At 54.9% G+C, this 22,029-nt stretch overlaps 1 protein-coding gene across 1 annotated transcript in view; it reads left to right on the top strand.

The window, feature by feature from the left end:
* The window catches only part of PASK (PAS domain containing serine/threonine kinase), a 37,586-nt gene that overhangs the window by 9,820 nt on the left and 5,737 nt on the right, over positions 1-22,029 (top strand). Inside the window, 12 exon segments of the mRNA XM_047721611.1 lie at positions 1,237-1,469; positions 2,033-2,203; positions 2,839-2,979; positions 3,458-3,592; positions 5,479-5,739; positions 7,788-7,938; positions 9,737-9,905; positions 13,512-14,965; positions 15,843-16,024; positions 16,408-16,575; positions 20,309-20,434; positions 20,551-20,685. Of these exon segments, the coding sequence (XP_047577567.1) occupies positions 1,237-1,469; positions 2,033-2,203; positions 2,839-2,979; positions 3,458-3,592; positions 5,479-5,739; positions 7,788-7,938; positions 9,737-9,905; positions 13,512-14,965; positions 15,843-16,024; positions 16,408-16,575; positions 20,309-20,434; positions 20,551-20,685 (3,326 nt within the window).

The raw sequence follows: 22,029 nt of genomic DNA, 5'->3' as shown, positions 1-22,029 counted from the left end.
AGTCAGTTAGGACTGAGAAGGTCTGGACCCGGAGGAAAGGGGCTGCTGGAGAAGGGGAGGAGGAGAGATGGAGCCCAGCTCACACACCAGTCTAGGAGCACAGGGTGGGAGTGTTTGGAGGGAAACATGCTGGGTTCTCCTGGTGACGGCCAGAGATTCTGCTGGGAGGGCTGGGCAGGTCTGGGAGGTAGGCAACTGCCCCAGGAGCATGGGCTTCCTGGTCTCTGCATGGGGAGCAGGGACAGAGCCAAGGTCACAATGCCTGTCCCATGGTGTGAGGAGGGTCAAGCTGAGCTTGGGGCAGCTGGGAAAGAGAAGGGCTAAGCAGCTGGCCATGTGTTTCCAGGCCCAGAGAATGGTCCAGGGTGAGACTGTGAAAAGAAAAGGGGAAAGGAGAGAAGAGTTGTTATTGTCCGGATTTTGAGCTGCTAGAAGGATGGAGTTGCCGTGTACTGAGATGGGAAAGGAGAGAGGCAGGGCAGGGCTGCCACGCGTGGGGTGGGCAGCACCTTCCCACATGGAGTGTGTTAGAAGCCAGCGAGGAGTGAGTGGGACGGAGTGGAAGGGGTGAGACTGCATCTGGGCTTCTGCAGTGGTGAGAGGTCAGAAAGGTGGAGGGGAGAGGGAACCCCACCCAGGGCAGGTGGTTTAGGAGGTGGGGACTGACCCCCTGGCCCACCGCTGCTGAGGGCTGGAGTAGGGTGAGTGCTGAGAATTGGCTGTGGGCTTGAGCATCTCAGGCCACTGGACGTATTGCTGAGAGCAGGTTTTCTGGAGGGGTGGGGAGTGAACCTGACCTGTGAATAAGGGAATGGAGGGAGGGGCGGAGACAGTGGGCAGCTCTTGGATTTGGGAGGCTTTCCAGGAACAAGTGCAAGGGGGGGGGGGTGCGGATCTGTAAGGACAGACACAGGACTGCAACTCTTGGCAGGGGTGGGGTGGGGTCGGGGGGTGGGAAGGGACCTCAGAGGGCGTTTACACAGAAACGCTGAGCTTGGGCCATTGTGTTTCCTGTAGGATGTGACTGGCCGGACAGCACCCGGGGGTGTTTAGCTGGACTCGGGGCTGTTCGGACGGATGCCGGAGTGTGGAGCTTGAGCTCTGCACCCTCTGGAGGAGTTGAGAGCAGGAGCCGTGGGGTTCGGTGTGTCTGAGAGGTGGGCTCCGGGCAGCCTTGTGAGCTCTAAAGCTCCCTTTCCTTTCCTTTCCTTTCCTTTCCTTCCCTTTACTTTCCAGAAGACAAATGGAACTCCTATTGTCTGTCGTCTTTGGCTGCCCAGAGCATCTGCACCAGCAAACTACATTGCCTGGTGCCGCCAGAGCAGACCGACCTGGCCGGGTCCCTGGGCAGTGCGTCCTGCTGCTCCCTGCTGCGGGGCTTGTCCTCGGGGTGGTCCACGCCCCTGTTCCCGACCCCCGTGTGCAACCCAAACAAGGCAGTGTTCACCGTGGATGCCAAGACCACAGAGGTACTGGCTGTGGTGTGTGACCCTGCTGTGCGAGTGTGGTCTGTGCCTTCAACCTGTAACCTCAGACAGGGGAACTGCAGTGTGTTAAGTACAGTTAGAGAAGCTGCATAAGAGACCTGAGTATGAACCAGTGAAAACAAATTGAATCCTCCTGTCAAGGTAGAGATTCAAGGACGGGGCTGAGCCGCAAGACTGCCTTGTGCTCTGTAGGGTGTTGGCTCAGTGACAATGAGAATGGGTACTCGCCATCTGAGGTGACCGTGTTCGCCTGACGGGCATTTGCATATAAATAACTGAAATCATTAGGTGGCTGGGAGTGTGGTGTGAGTCCCCGTGTCTTCCGCTTGGCACTGGTGGCTTGGCGAGCCCGTCCTGGCAGGGGAGGGAAACGTGGTTTCAGTGGTGGCGCTGGCATTTCTTATTTCCCTGTGGTTAAGACCCGGGGAGTCTGGGGTGTCGCAGCCGTGAGCCTGTCCACTGCAGGACACTGGGGGCGGACGGGTCTCCAGGTTTGGGCTGGCGGCACTGCTGCTGATGCGCGTGTCTTCTCTCTGCTACTCCAGATCCTGGTTGCCAACGACAAGGCTTGCCAGCTCCTGGGGCACAGCAGCCATGACCTGATCGGCCAGAAGCTCACGCAGTTCTTCCTGAGGCCCGATTCCGATGTGGTGAAGGCCCTCAGCGAAGAGCACATGGAGGCCGATGGCCGAGCCGCTGTTGTGTTTGGTACAGTGGTGAGTGGGTCTTCCCCAGGGGCGGTGCTGGGGTGAGGAGCAGCTGGGGTGGCGGGTGGAGCATCACAGGAGTGGAAGCGGGTAGCTGTGGGCCTTGTGAGAGGGGCGGTCCTGCCTTACAAGGGAGGAGGCTCTGCAGTTTGCAAACCGGTGGGAGGCCGAGGGGTCACGATGATCTTCCATCTGCACCCCTGACTCCAGTTTGGTTTGTTTGGTGTTTGCTGGCGGGGCCGGCATGGCTGGAAAGGTCTCCCTGGGACTTGGGTCCTCCTGGTGTGATGCGTCCCCTGGGATGTTGATGGCACGTGAGGTGCTGAGCCCCCAGTCCAAGTCCTAGAGGACGTTAGATGTGGTCCGCTGCTCTGTTCTGGGGACTGGCCATGGGCTAACACTGCTCGCCATGTGTTGGTGTCTGTTTCCTGAAGAAATGATGCAGACAGTTGTCCTACTCTGTTGCAAGGAGGCTGGTGAGGAAACCCTGTCTTCTGAGAGAGTGTCCACATGGAGACTAAGGGTCCGTGTCAGAAGCCATGTGTGGCCTTGGGCTCAGGTGTCAGGCAGGGGCACAGAGGTCGCAGACACCCCCAGGCCTGGGCTCTGGGGAAGGCCTGGGGCAAGTCTATGTGCTCCCGCAGGTGGACGTCGTGAGTCGCAGTGGGGAGAGGATCCCGGTGTCTGTGTGGATGAAGAAGGTGAAGCAGGAGCACAGCCTGTGCTGTGTGGTCGTACTGGAGCCTGTGGAGCGGGTATCGGCCTGGGTCGCTTTCCAGAGCGATGTGAGTTTGCTTTCCACAGCGATGTGAGTTTGCTTTCCACATCCCCACCACATGGAGCTGACCAGGTGTCGCCTCTTGTGGTCTCAGCCCCCTCTGTGGCCCGCTGTGCGCCCCTGGGGCTTCTGGAAGGCGGGCCCCCATGGCAGCCCTCCCTCTCTGTGTGCCCTTGGGCATGGGTGCAATCTCCCTGGCCGTGGTCTCCTTGTCTGTAAAGTGAGATGGAATCGGAACCTAGGTGTGCCTTAGCAGGTCAGTGAGGTAGCAGGTGCGGGACCATCAGAATGGTGACTTGCCTCCGGAGGCCGGTAATTTGGGTGCCTCCAGCGGTAGGAGAAGGAGGGCCTGAGGAAAGTTCATGGCCATGGGAGGGCCGCTAACGGTCTTGCTTTCAACCTGAAGCCATGGCATTCAGTGATGTTTGAAGGTGAAATGCCAGGAGCTTTTACTAATGCTTAACAATGCTGGTTTTTCCTCCCAGGGCACCATAACATCCTGCGATAGCCCGTTCGCTCTCCTGCACGGGTACGCGTCTGGGGAGGAGGTGCTTGGGCAGCCCATCACAGACCTGATCCCTTCTGTGCAGCTCCCTACCCCTGGCGAGCCTGTCCCCCAGGTAGGACCCTTGCGGACCCCTGACTGCCACACCTGGCAGCTGTACCTGGGGCCATGTGGTCCCTGGAGTCTGTTTACTCGGTGACCTGGGAGTTCTTAGGCCAGAATCTGTGGCCTGGTGACTCAGGCTGGTAATTCTGACAGCAGGAGCATCCTGCATATACACACAGTGGCACCAGGTCCGAGGGCTGCTCTCTGGGCTCTGGGGCCTTGACCGAGGGTCACAGCCTGTGCTGCTCTCCGACTGGGCACCCTGTCTCCTCGGTCCTCCTGCTGGAGCCTGGAGCGGGGTTCTCCTGCTGTGGTCTGTCTTTACTGGGAAGTCTGGGGTTCTTGAAGAGCAGGGAGAACTGGCTGAGGGCAGGGTGACAGGCAGATGGGGGGGTGGCAGCTCTGGGGACAGTGGAGGTTTGGGGTCGTTGGGGTAAGTTCTGTTACTCACCGAATCTTCCCAGTTCCCAGGTGTCCCATTTCCTACTAGTGTGTGCCCTTCACACAAATGACCTTCACTGAGGTAAATTCCACTGATGTCACACCCCAGTGATCTGCAGCGTCTGACTGGACGCTTGATTTTTACCTAAAGTCACCTCTGCTGCTGCAAGGAATCGGAGGTGCTTTCAGGATGTCTACAGGCACTCCCTTGTTCTCTGGCCTTCCAGAGGCTGAGAGCTGAGCACTGGAGCCAGTTGTCTGCTCCCTGGTTCTTGGGCCGGCCACAGGCCAAGAGCTGAGCCCCGGGAGCCAGTTCTCTGCTTTTTTTGAGCTTCCAGCCCAGTGGGAACCCTCACCCTATCCTCAGTCCTTATTGTCTGTGCCCTTCTTCTATCCCTAAGCTGGTGGGGGCGTCCATTGGCACAGCCACCTTGGGAGCCTGTATGGCAGCGTCTGCCCCATGCAAACTGGGTGAACCTCAGAGTGCCCTCTGCATGCATCAAAGAGAAGTGTGTGCCAGAAGGCACATGTGAGCTTGTTCTCAGCAGCACATTTGTGATAACCTCAAATGGGAGCTCTCAACACCCCAGCAGCAAGTGGAGACTGGCACTGCACCCCTCATCCCTTGTAGGGCTCCCTGGGGCCTGGCCTGCAGCCGTGGCTTGGGGAGCCTGATGTCTCCGAGTCCTGACCCTCTTCTGGGCACAGCACAAGGGGAGCAGAAGCTCCCAGCACATGGGCCACATCAGATCTCCTGTCCTCCAGGGTGGCCCCTAAAAGGGGCAGGTGGGATTGGGTGAGGGGTAGACACATAGCCCTGGGCTGGTATGCCTCGGGAAATCCAAAAGGGAGCACACTCTCAAAGCTTTCGGTTAGGATGAGGCTGTGGTCAGGATTTACTCAAAACTGGGTCCGTTCCAAGTATTTAAGGCAGGGAAACAGGGCAAGGAAATAGTTTTGTGGGGATAGAGGTGCTGAGGAGGCACAGACAGGGGACGGTCGGCGACCGCAGGAAGCAGCCAGCCCTCAGACTGGAGGATAGTGAGTGGTGGGGGCCATCTGTCGAGGTGGGACCCTGGGGCTGCTGGGGGTCTGAGGCAGAGGGCGGGAGACACCTGCCAGCCCTCCTTCCCTGCAGGGTTAGCACAGACAGGAGTCCAGTCCGTGTGCATTTCTTGGTTGTCCTGTCATTTGCTGCCCTCAGGCCTTTCTGGAATGGGGGGCAGCTGCTAGACTGCGTTGCTCTTGCCTCAGACACAGCTCCTGGTCAGGGCTCTGCTTTCCCTGGGGCAGAGGTGCCATGCAGGGAGACTGCGAAAGGAGGAGCAGTGTGGGGAGTAAGCTTTCTGGGCTTGCTTCCCGTGACGTGTGGATCGGTTCACGTCTAAAGCTGCAGACTCAAAGCTTGGGCCATGAGAGATGCTGCTATCAGCTCAGGGGTGTTGTTTCTTCCAGAATCTCAAGATTCAGAGGTCTGTCGGGAGAGCCAAGGATGGCACCACCTTCCCTCTGAGCTTAAAACTGAAATCTCAGTCCAGCAGTGAGACAGTGGAAGATGGCCGCACCATCCCCAAGTGGGGTTACTCAGCGTCCGTCTGGGTCTTCTCCACCATCAGCGGCCTCATCACCCTCCTGCCTGACGGAACCATCTACGGCATCAACCACAGCTTTGCTCTGATGCTATTTGGTTATGGGAAGACTGAGCTCCTGGGCAAGGTGGGCCCTCCCTGGGTGGCCTGTGCTCCCCTGTGGGGGGATGACCTGTTTTCACAGTGAGGACATGTGCTTGTCACAGACCTTGTACCTCCGTGCCTCCTGGTTTGGCCCTCTGGCTTTCCCTGGGGCATGCTGGGCGCCATTCTCTCTAAAGGCTCTCATTTCCCTGGATCGCACATTGAGCATGCAGTGACCCTTGGGACTGTGTCCAGAGCCTTGTCTCCCTGTGCTGTCCCTGAAGGGAGAGGGGCTGTGGCCTGGAAACCTGTCCTGAACGAGGTCCAGTAACTAAGTTACTGGATGAGGGTGTTTGTCACAGCCGTGCTCCTGGAGGTTGGGGCTTATCCACACCTCCTCTGCCCCCAGAGCCATCCTGGGGTGCCTGTCATGTGGTCAGGGTCAGAGGAAGCTGTGTCTACAAACTTCTTCCTTGGCTTGAGCTTTCTCTGAATTTCTTGTATGTGGGGCAGAGGTCTCTGCACATCGAGAGCCAGGCCTGTTTCTATAGGAGACTGGGCTGAGCAAACTGACTCCGTTGCTGCAGACAACTGTAAGCTTGGGGCCTTGGCCATGACAGTCTGGTATTTAGGTCATGAACTGGCCTTCCGGGCTGAGCTGAGCAGGATAGCTCATCCAGCTCCATGTAGAGACAGCTGGGGCTGGTGTCCTCCCAAGGTGCGTCTGCTCTTGGGCTGGCTGCCTGGGACTGTTGCTGGGGCTGGTGTCACTTGATGGCCGAGCTCCAAGGCCAGGTAAGCATCTCCGGCAGCCATGGCCTGCCCCTCCTCACATGGTCCCTGGGTCCTCCTGGCTCCTGGGAAGGGGACGCGGACCCCCTACTCAATGGCAGGTGGGTCATGGGGGGAAGGAGAGGTTGCTGAGTGGTGCATCCATTTTGACGTCCTGTGGTCCCTGTGTCCACGTGCCTGGCTGGCCTGGCTCTTGGATGCCTGTAGCCTTTCCCTGAATACCTTGTTCTCCAGGGGTTCTGCAAATGAAGGGAGGGAATCCCCTCTTGTTGTCCTCAGTGGGGCTGACCCCAGGCCTCGTGACAGTCAGCCAAAGATTTAAACTCTTTTGCGGCTCCAAAAAAGGGTCCTTCTCTGTTTTCTAATAGAAATATTAAGGAGCAAGTAAGCTAAGATTTAGTTAACTGAAGGCAAACTCAGTTTAAGTTTAAGTGAGTAAACTCACTTAGTGTGATTTTTTTTTAATATTTTATTATTTATTTATTTCACAGACAGAGATCACAAGTAGGCAGAGACAGAGAGAGGGGGAAGCAGGCTCCCCGCTGAGCAGAGAGCCTGATGTGGGGCTCGATCCCAGGACCCTGGGATCATGACCTGAGCCGAAGGCAGAGGCTTTAACCCACTGAGCCACCCAGGCGCCCCACTTAGTGTGATTTTTTGACAAGTAGTTGCTGCAGGAATGTTGGGGGTGCTGGGTCCTTCCAGGGAGTGTGCTTGTGGGGAAGGCACCCTGCCTCGGAGGTTAGACTGTTTCGCGTTCACATGGCTGTAGGCACCTGTCCGGGAGTAGGGGTCACACATGGATTCAGAGAAGACATGTGTCCTTGCAGTTTTGGACTTGGGACCCTCGTGCTAAGGCCATGACCAGCATAGCAAAGGTGCCTGCTGGACCTCAGGGGCCAGTTTCATGTGCCCAAGGTCCTTTTGTCCTTATGCTGGGCCCTTGTCGCTCCCCGCGAGCCGCATAAGGTGGAGTTTGCAAACGTGGCTCTCAGGTGTCAGGGCAGCGTGGGGGCAAAGACCAGACATCTGCTTGGAAGACATGGTGGTGTGGGTATAACTAGCTTCTGAGTTGTTGATTTTGTTGATTTTGTCTTTTTCATAAGAAAAGGTGGGGGGGTAAGTCTTGAATTCCATGTTGGGTGTCTGAGGGGCTTTGAGGGTCTGGGAAAAGGAACACGACCTGGAGTCTTTCCTAACCTTGTCCAGAGACTTGCTCACGTTGTTTGTATTCTCTCCCCAGATTAGATGGGGGACGGTCCTGTGGTCTGGGTTCTGCAATGTCCCTTTGTTTTCTAGAATATCACTTTCCTGATTCCCGGCTTCTACCATGGCATGGGCCTCACGTGTGACACTTCCTTCCCACTGCCAGACATGGCCGACCAGAGTGGGCCTGGGGAGACAAGCGTGGGCCCCCGGCAGAGCCGGAACCGGGCTGGCACGGGCGTGGGTAAGGCCAGCCTCCCTCACACAGGTGCACACAGCTCCATGCCTCCGAGGGGTTGGGAGCGGTGGGCTCGGGACAGGGACATGCTGGGCGGCGGGTGGAGAGTGGAAGCGAGTGGCCGCCAGGCATCATGGTTTGAAAGTCCTCTGTCACTTGTGGGCCTTCTGTGTTCCAGGGGATGGGACCAATATGCGAGCACAGAGAGGGTCCCGGGGGATTTCCCGTCACCAAGTGCCTGGCTCTAGGACAGAGGTGGCTTGTGGGGAGTATTTGATGAGTAGATCTGTGTAGCCATACATAGCCTATCAAAGTAACCCTTAAGTAGTCCTAGCCAAATATGCTCGTTATGATTAGCCCTGTGTACTTTTAATTTAGCATTTTATGGTGCTTTAAGTCTCCATGACATGAACATTGTAGGGGACAGTGTGGGCGCATGGCTCCCACCCTGAGGGTTCCCTCTGTGACTTTGAGGCACCTGGGAGGATAGACCACTCCAGGTATGCATGGAGCCCGTGCCTGTGCTCCTGGGAAGGCATTGGGACCTCCTGCAGCCCCGTTGGTGCTCACCTTTCTGTGAACAAGGAGCCAAGAGGAGCTGCTCCCCGGTTCTGCTTCAGGAGTGCTCCTAGCTGGCAGGGCCCCCCTCTGCCAGTGCCCTCTCCTTGGGCCCTGCCCTTGCAACAGGCCTAGCTAGGCTGGGGTGGGGGGGGGTGTGTAGTCTCAGTGGGAGGGAGGGGAAGCAGGAAATGAAACAGCTCATGGAGAGCATCACGTGATCCCGAATCCCCAGGGGGCTCTCCCGTGGCCCTCTCAGAGGGTGGTGATATTGGGACACCGCTGAATGGGGCAGGCTCAGAGCACCCTTGGAACACATTGCTTACCTGCTGTCACCACAGGATGGACTTGCTGTTTGAATGAACACACACATGGGCGTGATACAGTCTCTGAGGGGAAAGAGGGGCCACACGAAGTCTTATCTGTCTCTGGACTGTGCTCTGTGGGAGATGGTTTCAGCCAGGTCCCCACACCCCAGGCTGGGGGGGTGGTGGCCATGCTCCACGGGTTGCTTTTGAGGCCTTAGAAGAGGTTAGATAGCAACGTTTTGTTTTATTAAATTCAGTTAAATTAATTTTTTCCAAAGATTTTATTTGAGAGAAAGAGAGCACGAGCAGGGGGAGCAGCAGAGAGACAAGCAGACTCCCCACTGAGCAGGGAGCCCGCCATGGGGCTCAATCCAGGACTCTGGGACACACAGGGATAGCCTGGAAGTAGAGGTGACCAGTGGTCAGGAGGAAGAGTACAGCAGTGGGAGGACGTGCCGTCTCAGGGCCCAGGGGACTGAGGGGGCCCCTTGGGAAGGGGAGAAAAACCAGAGGAGGCAGGAGAGGCATTCCAGGGATAGCGAGAACTTCTGGGTGTGGCAGGGAGACCAGAGGGCCAGGCCCCAGAGGCCCTAGGGAGAGTAGCATCACGCAGGCCAAGACTGGGAATCATGGTGGGGACACTGATGTTTACTTGGAGCTCATGGCAGATGAATGGACTGCTCAAGCTGTGGTGTTGGTGGGCTCCTGCTCACTGAAGGTGGGGCCCAGGTGATGGCGGCAAGGGGAGCAGGGACTGCTGGCCCCCATGGCATGCTGCAGGGTGGTGAGAGGTGATTGGTCTGGGACACACTGTGGACATGGGCTTGCTGGAGTTTCTGAGATCAGGTCGGGGGCCCCCCCATTGCTCATAAGTCACGGGGAGGTGGGGAGATAAGTTCAGCAGATGTGCTATGGATGGCCACAGTCTCTTCTGCTGTTGTCACTAGATCCAAGGGCTCCCGGTGCATCTGTTGGAGAGCACGTTCTGCCACGAGGGGAGACCCTAGAGCCAGTGGAAAGAAGCCAAGAAGACTTCCCTAGGACCTGGGCCCAAGCTGACCCTGGAGGCCGCCTCCCTTCTTCCCTCCCATGTCTGCCCACTCCAGGGTAAGTTGTCTGTGGGAGGTGCGGGGTGCTGAGGGTGAAGGCCGGCGGGGAGCAGTGACAGAGCCCTTAGCAGCCACGCTCACAGCCTTTGGACACCTGCTGGGCGCCACTTCTGTATTCCCTGGTGTGGTGTGCAGTGGCCGCTGGGAGATGGTCCCGGTCTGTGCCCAAGGAGAGGTGTAGGTAGGTTCCAGGGAACTGATAGAAGCCTAATGTTCTCATGTTAATAATCATTTGTATCTGTTCTCTTTGTGTATTTTGAATCACAAAATATTCCATGGAGAGTAGAAAGTGCAGAAACTGCAGCTGAGCACAAATAGGGGCTTCCTGCTTCTCCCTGGTGAGAGACCGTAGCCCGTGGTAGACGGTGTTTTTTGTGGTTTTCAACTCGTTTTTCTCTTAAAAATCTCTGAGGCCCAGCACACACTAACCTGACACCCATGGTCCTTTTCACATGAGCCCTCACTGCCCTGAGGCAGGATGGAGGTCACAGGTACCTGTCCTTGAACTTGACCTAGGCAGTCCCTTCTTTCTGGCTCCTTTGGCTCATAGTTTGGTTGGTGAGATTTATCCACATTATTGTTTTTCATTTTTCTTGAAATTGTTTAAAAAATCTACGATGCCTGGATATGTGTTTTTTTTTTTTTTTTAAGTACAGCAGTAATGGTGAGAAGTGCAAGGTCTGGTGCCTGGATCCCCACAGGGGCCTCTGCCAGCCGTAGTACCCTTCCTCACCATGGCCCGGGCCCTTAATTGTCCGTGTGCACTCTTGCGTGGCTGCTTTTGCTCCTGCAGCACAGATGGGACCGCAGCGGGCTTGTGTTGGGAATGTGTGCGCATCACCTCCTGTCGAGCACGTGGCTCACAGGTTTGCACGGATGTTTGCCTGCTGACACGTGTTATGGTGCTTTCCTGCTGTTTTTGGAGACCTCTGGCTTTCTGCCCCTTGCCCATGGGACAAGCTCTCTGTGCTGCGCGCCCATCTGCAGAGGATGGGGTCCCACTGCCCTGCCCCGAGGGTGCTCACTGCTGCAAGATGGGGCTCCTGTGTGCTCTGCCCTGACCGCTGCTCTGCATGCTGCTATGTGCCTGCTGAGACAGCACCAGCGTGTCCCACCAGATGAGCCAAGTCCTTGTTCCTCTTGGGTAGGGCATGGTGTGGTTAAGTTCTGCACCAGCTCCGCGTCACTGTCAGAAGCCCTGGTGCTGGGGCTCCCTGGTCACTCATGTGGTCACTCATTACCTCATTCATTCCCTCGTTTGTCATTCATTCATTTTCTCCCTTATTCCCTCCCTCCTCCTTCTCTCCTTCCCTCACTCACACACACACACTCATTCACTCCCCCATTCTCTCACTCATTCAATCCCTAATTCACTCACTCCCTCATTCATTCACACAAAGCTCATTCATTCACTCAATCCCCATTTCATGCATTCACTTATGCACATGTTCATTCACTCCCTCGTTCATTTACTGCCTTATTCACTTGCTTATTCATTTACTTATTCACTCCCACAATGCTCATTCACTCCCTTGTTCACTCACTCCATTCCTTCACCCATCCACATACACATGCTCATTCACTTCCTCATTCAGTCATATTCACATGTTCATTCACTTACTCACTCATATACTCATTCATTCACTTATTCCTTTACTCCCTCATTCATTCACTCACTCATGTGCTCACTCCCTCACTCACTCCCTCATTCACTCACTCACTGCTAGCTCATTTACCTACTAACTCATTCATTCTGTCATTCACTCACTCATTCCCTTGCGCACTCATTCATCACTCACGCAGCAAACATTGCAAAAGACTTGAAGACTCATTCCTAAGACATAATTCTTTAGCAGAAAATGAGCTGGCCCAGTAAACCTAGTGAGACTGGGAGGTGAGAAGGCAGGTCAGAAGCATGATGTAAGTGGTGTCTTATGTCCGGGGGACTGGGGTAGTGCTAGCTCCTGATTCTTCCCCAGTTCTCCCAGGAGACCTGGGAGTTCAGCCTTAACTGCTTGTAGCCAGTTGGTAATGAAGTCAAGATTGTTAGACTGTAGGTCAGGTGTTATGACCTTGAGTGAATTGCCTCTCAGACAAGCTCCTGGGGGTCTCAGGTCCCCATGGCACCTCTGCTTAGGCAGTTGAGTAGAGTGGAGGAGGGAGGAGGAGAGGAGCCTCCCCTGTCCTTAGAGTCTCTCCCAGAGGCCTACTTATTGCTTCTTGTCTTTACCTTGGCCAGAATTTAGTGATGCTCCTGGCTACTGAGGAGGTGTAGGGATGGGATGTGGGGGCAGTGTCACCTATGGCCTGCCTAACCCCACACACCCATCTCAGAGGGTCAGCCTGCCCGCCCTGGGTCCTGATGCCGCATGCCCACCTCGGAGGGGCAGTCTGAACTGCTCTGGGGCCCGACCCCGTGTGCCCACCTTGGGGGGCTTTTCCGCACTGCCCAGGGCCTGACCCCACGTGCCCACCTCGGAGGGTTTCTCCACACTGCCCGGGGGCCTGACCCCCATGTGCCCACCTCAGGGGGCTTCTTTGCACTACCCTGGGCCTGACTCTGTGTGCCCACCGCAGAGGGGTGGGCTGCATTGCTTAGGGGAGTGAAACCTTTCTGCCTCATCTTCTGACCTTACAAAAGATGTGCTGTTCCCTGGGGACTGGCACAGGGCTGGTCATTTGCTGGGGTGGCGTGGGGTGAATGGATAGAGATAAAGAGATGTAGCAAGAGACATAGATGATTTTTGCCTGACCTCTGCATGCCCTTATCCCACCTCTCAGTTTCCCCAGAAAACTGCTGCTGCCCCTCAGTGCCTGGCTCACAACTCCCTCCTCTGTGGAACTTGACTGTGTGTTGGGTCCTTCTCCCCTGTGCCTCTTTACAAACGTCTGGTCACCAGCACTTCTGCCTTTGGTGAGGCTGGGCATGGCCACATTCTGTGGGTGTCGGTGCTGGCATTGGGCCTGAGGCTGATCCCAGGCAGGAGCTCAGTGGATCTGTCATGTGGGGCAACCATGGCCGGGCCTGCTGCAAGGGGGGGTTTCTACCTAGCGCCCTGGGCTTTGCGATTGCCCTTTGGCTCTGAGGTGGCCTCTCCCTCAGTGGCCTCCCTGCTAAGCATGCTTGTGAGCTTGTGTCCCAGCTCTTAGGAACCAGTCAGCCCCTGCCCTGTATGAGGCCTTGCCCTTGCAGCCCCCACCTTCTTGTGCCAGACTCTTTTCCTGTCGGCTGTGACCCCGATGGCATTTGTAGCCAGTCACATGTCACCATTGCATGGTGCAAAGAATGCACAATCTCTTTCCTTTCTGCCTGCACCCCCCAGACCCCCTGTGGGTGGGCCAAGGCCAGCTGCACAGCTGTCAGGAGCCCCATGCACCACGAAATGAGAATGCTGAGCAAAGCCCTGAGCACATGGTCCTGGGTACTCAGTGCTCTGCATCTGGGCCAAATCATCGCCAAATGGTGACTTATCTGTGAGTTGGTCTTAGTTTATGGTGTTAAATGCTTTGTGCTGGTCTCTAATACAGGGCGATCCATGTGATCTCTCCTCTTGATTCTTCTGTCTCCCCTAAGTAACTACGTCATCCATGTTATAATCCTCAGAGTGGACAGTATCCTAGGAGGAGGCCCACCAGCCCAGGAATGGTCCTCACCCGAGGACCAGCGAGACATCCCAGAAGGAAGCCCACCAGCCCAGGAAAGGTCCTCACCCGAGGACCAGCGAGACATCCCGGAAGGAATCCCACCAGGCCAGGAATGGTCCTCATCCGAGGACCAGCGAGACATCCCGGAGAGAAGCCCACCAGACCAGGAATGGTCCTCACTTGAGGACCAGCGAGACATCCCAGAAGGAAGCCCACCAGCCCTTACTCAACAGTCATCACCCAAAGACCAGCCGAATCCTCTCTTGGAGAAAGAGGAATCTGCAGCCCCAGAGAGCCAGAGACAGGATCTTGTGGAAAGAAGTGGGTCTGACCCAGTGGACACATGGATGTCTGCTTCCTGTGAAGCATCTGAGGACAGGAGCCGGCAGACTGAAATGAGTAGGCTGTATCAGGAGGCACAGCCAGAGTGGACAAGTTCGAGCAGTGCCCATCATTCAAACTGTTGGGTTGATTCCTTCACGTCCGAGCCCCATGCCACAGGCCAGCTGGCAGGGGAGGGCCTCCTGCTGCCCTGCCCTGGATATGGGGGTGAACAGAGCATGCAGTCAGGAAGCCCCCCCGGGATAGCACGACTCCCGTTCTCCATACCTGCCCTAGATGAGCCGTGGGTGGCCGTGGAGAATGACCGTGAGGAGCTACAGACCTGCTTGATTAAGGAGCAGCTGTCCAAGTTGAGCCTTGTGGGATCGCTGGGTGTCTCCTACACTGAGCTGGCCCCAGCAGAGCACCCTCGAGGCTCTGCCCCTGTGTCCTTGTGTGACCTGGGAAGCAGAGGCCTGTCTAGCCGAGCGGGCAGCTCCTCAGCCTGCTATGCTCTGGCCACAGACCTCCCTGGTGTCCTGGACACAGTACAGGCCCAGGAGGCTGATGGGAATGCTTTCTCCTGGAACCTCAAGGAGCTCTTTCTCGATGAATGGACAGATCGAACTTCCTCCAACTGTTCCTGCGCCACGTCCGAGCTTGTGGGGACGCCATCTCCTTCGCCGGTGGGCTCTGATGCAGACATGAGTGGTCTGCACCGGCAGGGATCCGATGTTCTGGATGACCGAGAACTGCTGCTCCTGACTGGCACTTACTTCAATCTTGGGGAGGCTCGGCAATTTCACGAGAGCCATCTGGTGCCGGATCCGGTAGAGCCCTCTGAGACGTGTCTGGTGTCCTCGGAACACTATGAAGTCAGCGGCAGAGAGAGCCATGCCTGTATCCTTCCCACGCTGGGGGCTGGCCCCGTAGATGTGTGTCCAGCAGAAGAGCCCCGGCTGAGCTTCCAGGTCACCTCAACGCCTGTGAGAGCGGACAGCCCAGCGACATCTGGGGCCACCTGCGTGCAGCAGGAGATCCAGGAGGGGACCTATGCCGGCAGCTGCCACCACCGGGACGGAGCTCAGCTGAGTACGTGCGGGGGGGCTTGCCCTGGAGCCCCCATGGGAGGCTGCCACAGAAGCATGGCGTGGCCGGGGCGGGGCCTTCCTTGTCCTATGGTCTGATGCCTCTACAACCCCCCCAAACCAATAGTTTCAGCTGCAGTGTGAGGGTTTTGTAGTGATAGGTCATCTCTTGAAAAATTAGGGATTAGAGTTATAAGTGCCTGTGCATGGGAAGGGCACAGCCTGAGGTCCCAGCTGCTTCTGCATCCCTCCTTGGAAGCCACTGTGTGTACCATGGTCAGCCAGGGTGGCCCCTCGTGTGCTGCTGGGCTTCAAGCTGCTGCTGCCAGGTGCATCTGCTCCAGGAGGGGTGTCAGGATCAGGTCCCTTTACTTGCCTCTTGGAGCTGATTGATTATCTTTGCTGTACTTTTCTCCATATTTCCCTAACTTCTTAGCAGATCTGTGTCACGTTAGTCAGTTGTGTCCTTACTGCTGACTTCAGGCTTTTCCCCTAAACTTTAAAAAGTTATGCAAATATATGTTATTTGTAGAAAGACTAAAAAATGCCACCAAAAAGAACATAAAATACCCTGTAAATGCCCCCTAAAGATAACCCCATGTTTGTTCTGGTATGTATGTTGGAGGCTGTGAAAATACCCATGCACGTGCAGGAAATGGCCTCGTATGAATGTTCGTGTGTGGCCATGGTCAAGGCCGTCCACAGACCTGGCAGCAGAAGGCAGACACGGTGCGGTGTAGGGGGTGGTGTCCAATGTGGGTTTCCAGGCTTTTTCCCTGTCCAAGTGTGGGCATCCCCGCCTGACCCTGCGTGGGTGCTCTGGGGGACTGTGCGTCCTTGGCCGGGCCGCCGCTGCTGTGCTGACCTCCCCTGCCCTCCAGGTGTGCAGTTTGAGGTGAAGCGGGTGGAGCTCCAGGGCTCCTCGACCCTGTTCTGCTGCTGGCTCGTGAAAGACCTGCTGCACAGCCACTGGGACTCGGCCACGCGCACGCGCCTGCTCCTGGCCAGCCTGCCCAGCTCCAGCCACTCCATGTGCGAGCTTTCTGGACCCAGCGTAGGGGAGGTGGGGGTCTGTGCTCAGCTCCTGCCTCGTACCTACCGCGTGGTGTGGGAAGGGGTCCTCCCTGGCCTTTCTGTCTTTCTTTCCTCTGCTTCCTCTGGGATGGGAGGAGGATCCTTCTAGGGCTTTTTCACCGTGCTTGCTGGTGTAGTGGGTGAGTCTGAAGCCATACGTGGGATTTGAAACCTGTTTGCCTTGTGTGCTGGGTGGGGTCTTGGCATGTGTGCCAGTTTGGGTGGACTAGGAGAGCACTTCTCAGGCCAGCCCCCCTGGGACACAGGAGGAGCAGGGTGCGGGAATAGGGGACTGGTGACGTGGCTCTGCTTGCTCTTCCTTTTTTTCCTCTGGTCACATGTGGCCCCTCAGGCAGCCCATTTTATCCACAGATGCTCAGAAGCAAGCCCTGGTTTGAGGAGCCCCCGAAGGCTGTGGAGCTGGAGGGGCTGGCGGCCTGTGAGGGCGCCTACTCCCACAAGTACAGCACGCTGAGCCCGCTGGGCAGCGGTGCCTTTGGCTTCGTCTGGACTGCAGTGGACAAGGAAGCCAACAAGGAGGTACTCGGGCTCTTGGGCCGTGTTCAGTAGTGGGGGCCCTGTTCAGATGCAGCCATACCCTCAGTGCCTCTGTGTCCAAACTCTTGGAATGCCGTGACAGAGGAGTCCTCTGTGGAGCACCCAGCACACGGGCCAGCCCAGGTGGGGCTCTGGTCTTGGAGGGCCCTCCCGCCAGCGCACGCAATCATGCCCAGCTGTCCTGCTCGCCACTTCAGATGCACACTGGGCTTCACACCGTGTCCTTTCACTCAGAGGCTGATGTCGGGGGTGGATTTTCAGGCTGAGACCTAGCTGCCCTCCTCCCAAGTCCTGTTGGGATTGCACTTGTAATTGAGCGTTTTGAGATTTGAGGGAGTCAATGTGGTGGCACTCTTGCTTGTCCCTGCAAATACTGTGACACTGCCCAACTGTTCCTGTGCTGCCTGCTGAGTTCGAGGTGCCATACGTGTGTGGGGTCCTTTGACCGCATGGGGTCTGATCACTTACCGCTGGCCTTTACCCGCTGAGTGTCTTTGTTAAATGCTTCACCTTCCCTCACCTGTCTGCCCGGTTCTGACATGTTTCCCGTGGGTCCTTCAATGTTCTAGGTGAGTGGCCAGTCTCCTGCAGGGAGGCCAGCTCTGTCTTTCCTTCTATGTGGTCTGTAGCCTGCTGGCCTCTGGGACCCAGGGCCGTTTTCAGGAGCGGGCTAGCTGTTGGCTCTCCTGCCCGGTCGTCAGCTGCTGTGGCTCCTTTCTAAAGATTTTATTTATTTATTTGAGAGAGAGGAGAGAGAGAGAACACATGCAGAGGGAGAGGCAGACTCCCTGCTGAGCAGGGAGCCCGATGTAGGGCTTGATCCTGGGACCCTGGGATCATGACCTGAGCTGAAGGCAGATGCTTAACTGACTGAGCCAACCAGGCGCCCCTGTTCTGTTCTTGATGGAGACCTTCTGCTGGGGATATTTCATTTTATTTTCAGCTCACTGAAATTTTTCTTGAAGAATGAGTATTGAGTTTTATCAGATGTCTTTTCAGCCTCTGTTGAAATGATCATACTCTCATTTTCTTTATTAATATAATGAATAACACTAATCAACTTACACCCATAGAACCAATCCTTGGTTATAATATTCTTTTAATCCTTGGTTATAATAATTCTTTTGGTTTGCTAATATTTTTACTTGGGATTTTTTTTCATTTGTATTTTGTGCATCAGTTTTCTTTCTTTCTTCCTTCCTTCCTTTCTTCCTTTCTTTCTTTTTTATGTCAAAGTTACAAGAGGCCGGTAGGTTTGGCACCCTTTTTGCACATCAGCACGTACAATGATATGTCCGCGGCTGCTTCTGTTCCCTTGGCTGGTCTGATTCTTTTTTTTTTTTTTTTTTTTTTTTTTTTTAGTTTTTTTATTTATTTGACAGATCACGAGTAGGCAGAGTGGCAGGCAGAGAGAGATGGGGAAGCAGGCTCCCTGCTGAGCAGAGAGTCTGATGAGGGCCTCGATCCCAGGACCTTGAGATCATGACCTGAGCTGAAGGCAGAGACTTAACCCACTGAGCCACCCAGGTGCCCCTGGCTGGTCTGATTGTGTCCACGCTCTCTCATCTTTGCTAGACTTGTTAAAGAATTGTCTGCTTTATTCATCAAATATGTGTTTTGTTTTCTTATACTTTCTGCGAGTTAATTTGGCTATATTTCCAGCGTATTGGGTTGAACATGGTTGTTGGACTGTTACTAAGTAACAGGGCACTTCCAGGGTACGTCTTCTAAGCCCACGTTGGTCGCCTTCCTGAGGCCATGGTGTATGCTGCTCATGCTGTCACGTGTTTATAGGGGGTTTAACTCTCAAGTTTATGTTGCTGTCTCTAATCTCTGTGAGGCAGGTCCATTCTTGATTGAGTCAGGAACATGAAAGACTATAGGGTTTCTGTAGACCTCTAGACCTCAAGGAAGAAGAAAGAAACTTGGGAGCTCTTCTCTTGGTTTGAAAAGAAACACACGAGTCTTTTTGCATCTCAGAGCTCAGAGATGCCAGCTTCCATATTACCGGGCCCGCAGGTGATTCCGGAAAGCCGTCCATCAGAACATGGCCCCGTAAGGGTGAGGCCACCGTTGGGGGACAGAGCACAGTTCTGGACGCTCAGTCTGTGGGGCAGTTGGTGGCACTGCTGTCCTCACAAAGCAGTTGTGGTGACCCACGACCTGAGTGTCTCTCCCAAGTGTATAGATCTTTATGTTTCTCTCAGCGTGTTCTGTGGTTTTCGGTGAGTTTCTGAAACCTGCATTATTTCCATATCCGGTTTCTTGCCTTTCTTGTGTCTAGTTTTCGTTTGCTGGAATATTGGTTACTAATAACGTGGGTGTCACATGTCATGTCCTCACACGTATTCTGACTGGTTTGTTCCCCTCATGTGTTCTTGGCGATCCACACGGTTTCTCTCTGAGCCCATTACCTCTGCTCTGTGGCCTCTAGCATGCTTGTGAAGAGCAACCTGGTGTTTTTTCTTTCTGAATTTTTTTCTTTTAATCTTTGGAGTTCAGAAATTTCCCTAGGATGTATTTCTGTGTGTCCGTGTTCTTTATTCTTGTTTGGTGCTTGGTAATACTTTGATCTGAATGTTTAAAGCTTTCTTTACCTCAAGAGGATTTATTCTTTTGTTCTGTTAATCCTTTTCCTTCTTTCTAGCTCTGTACTTTGTCCCCAAAGCCCCCTGTAGGTGTGTTCTGAGGCTCTCAGCAGCAGCCTTCCCTCACCCCTCCTTGAACCCAGCAGTGGGGTGGGCAGCAGGCCTCTCTGCCTCCAGCCTCGGCCTCCACAACCCCCACCTGTCCACACTCCCGGGTGCCAGGACGTCGGCCTTGCTTCCCTCGTCCTCTTGCCTTCTCTCACATGCCTCCTCAGCCTGTGGAATCAGGGAGCCCTCTCTTGGCACCATCTTCAGGATTTGACCACTTGTTAGCACTGATGGCTGGCGCTGAGCCATCCCCTTTGTTGTGTGGTCGCCGTGAGGCCTGACTGGGCGCTGTGGATGCCCCTCTCTGCCCCTTCCGCCTCTGTGTGCCCCCTCCCGCTGCCCAGCTGCCCTGCCGGCGGGCCTCTCGTCCCTGCTCACCCGAGCCGCAGCGCACATGTGTTGGCTGTCCCCACCATGGATGGTGAGCTCATTGGGCTGGACTCATGGGTCATCTTATGGGGTCTCCAGCGGAAGCGTGGGGTGGGCCTGACCTGCAGTTCCTGCTCACCGTGTGCCCCTGGGCCCCGTGCCCATTCTTCTCCCAACAACCAGTGCTCTGCTGAGTGGCTTACGGTGTTCGTCTCCCTGATGTGCGGCCTCTCCACCCTGTGACATCCCCGTGTCCTGTGATGCGTTCTCTTGTGTTGCTGTGTCCGTTGGTTTTGTTGGGCTCCCCTCAGCTCCCAGAGGATGCGGTTGATGGCCTGGGTCTATGTTTTCCAGTTCTCCGGCCTCCTCTTTCATTTCCTCTATCAGGGCTCTAGCCCTCAGTTGTGACCTGGGGGTTATGGGGGTGATGGGCCCCTTCACCATGTGCTTCCGTCTCCTCATCCTCACCCTTCCATTCCTTGTGCTGTGTGTGGGGGTGGGGTGGGGGGGCGCTCCTGGGTTTCTTCTCCCCCTCAGGGGGAGGCCCACTCAAGGTTTGTGTCTGCGGAACTGGCGGCGGGTGCCACGCTCAATGGAGTGCCAGAGACACGCTGGCAGCCACTCCCCCCCCCCCCCCATCTTCTTCATAGGTGGTGGTGAAGTTTATTAAGAAGGAGAAGGTTTTGGAGGATTGTTGGATCGAGGATCCCAAACTTGGGAAAGTTACTTTGGAGATTGCGATTCTGTCCAGGGTGGACCACGCCAATATCATCAAGGTGGGGTGCCGTTTGTCATTTAGTGGTACCCTGACGTCACTCCCATGAACCGTTGTTAAATATGTTGTCCTGAGGGCACCTTGGCAGGCCCCAGACCTGACTTTTTGTTTTTCCAGGTTTTGGATGTATTTGAAAACCAAGGGTTCTTTCAGCTGGTGATGGAGAAGCATGGCTCTGGTCTGGACCTCTTTGCCTTCATTGACCTCCATCCCAACCTTGATGAGCCCCTGGCGAGTTACATCTTCCGACAAGTGAGCAGGCTGGCGCCATGCTGGAGAGATTGTGGGCTTGGGCTGGAGTCCCTGGGCTGCCGACATGCATGGCTCACATGTACTTCTTTCTGTGAGCTGGGCTCTAGCCTTCAGATTTTGGATTTTATGGAGTAAGATCTATATTAAGATACATGGGGGAGCCCAGATGCTGTCCTGGACTGATGAGGGAAATATGTTTAATGATTAAAACTTACTTATATTCATACAATATCCACACCAGTTGCAAAACTTAGGCAATGAAGCGATCAGGTTAGGCTTCGAGGCCTGTGTGTCTGATTTGAGCCCTCGTCTCTCAGCAAGAAACCATTGCTAAGTTGTATGCAAGGATCATTATAGGGCTGATGAGGGAAGGCTGTGCGTTCAGTCCAAAAGAGCCTCTGAGGCACCCACTGTGTATGGGATGGTCCTGTGCTCAGTGGATGAGAGCAGTCCTGCTGTCCAGCTAAGTGAGGTAATCAGGAAAGGTTGAGATTCTAGCAACCTTGTTTCACAATATTTATTTTGGTCTCTTTCATGTCTGCTTATATGTTGATCTTGTCCACTTATTATTTTGTTGGCATGGGAGAGTGACGAGCAAAATAGAAAGGCATCCTGGAGACAAAGAGGCTGGGAAGTGGGTGGAAACGAGACAGTTGTTCCTGTGAGTTTTTAGGAGAAGGTTAGGTGTCCCAGACTATTCCCAGCTCCCTGGAAACAATGGAGAACTACCTGGAAAGGGGATATTCGTATATACTCTTCCCATACTTGCTCACCAGTTGTTTCCTGGTGAGGACTTGATATCTAATGCCAGTTTGCATAAGTTGACATTTCCTACTCAGAGCTATAAATTCCTCGAAGCTATTGGATTTCTGATATTAAGTTTCCCAGGCACCTACCTGTAAATTTCAGGCATCATGGTTCTGCTCAAAGACTGTCCCCTTTCTCCCTCTTTCTGTGTTGCAAGATTATATACCCGTCTACTGTAATGCATGGTAAATATTTGTTTCTGAAATCTTCACGGCAGGCAGACTGTAAGATGTAACAAGAGTCACTTGTTGAAAACTGCTTTCTCTGAGTTGTTAATTCTGGGGCTATCGATTTGGTAATTATAGGGTCCTATACTTTCTAATTTTGCAAAAAGTCTCTTCCAAGTAGTCCCTCTGTAAATTTATATATGTAAGTGCTATTATATGTAAGTAGGGATTCACAATTTTATAGAAAAATATCATCATATGCCAGTGTCTACAAACAGTGCCAGTGACCAGCCCCAGGTCCAATGCGTCTGGCCATTCACAGACCAGCTCTACTGGGCAGCAGGGGTACCCGAGGGCCTGCGGGAGGAGG

This window comes from Lutra lutra, chromosome 3 (assembly GCF_902655055.1).
Source record: "Lutra lutra chromosome 3, mLutLut1.2, whole genome shotgun sequence".
Lineage (NCBI taxonomy): Eukaryota > Metazoa > Chordata > Mammalia > Carnivora > Mustelidae > Lutra > Lutra lutra.
The sequence above is the reverse complement of the archived record's forward strand: the minus strand, read 5'-3'. Positions and strand labels throughout refer to the sequence as shown.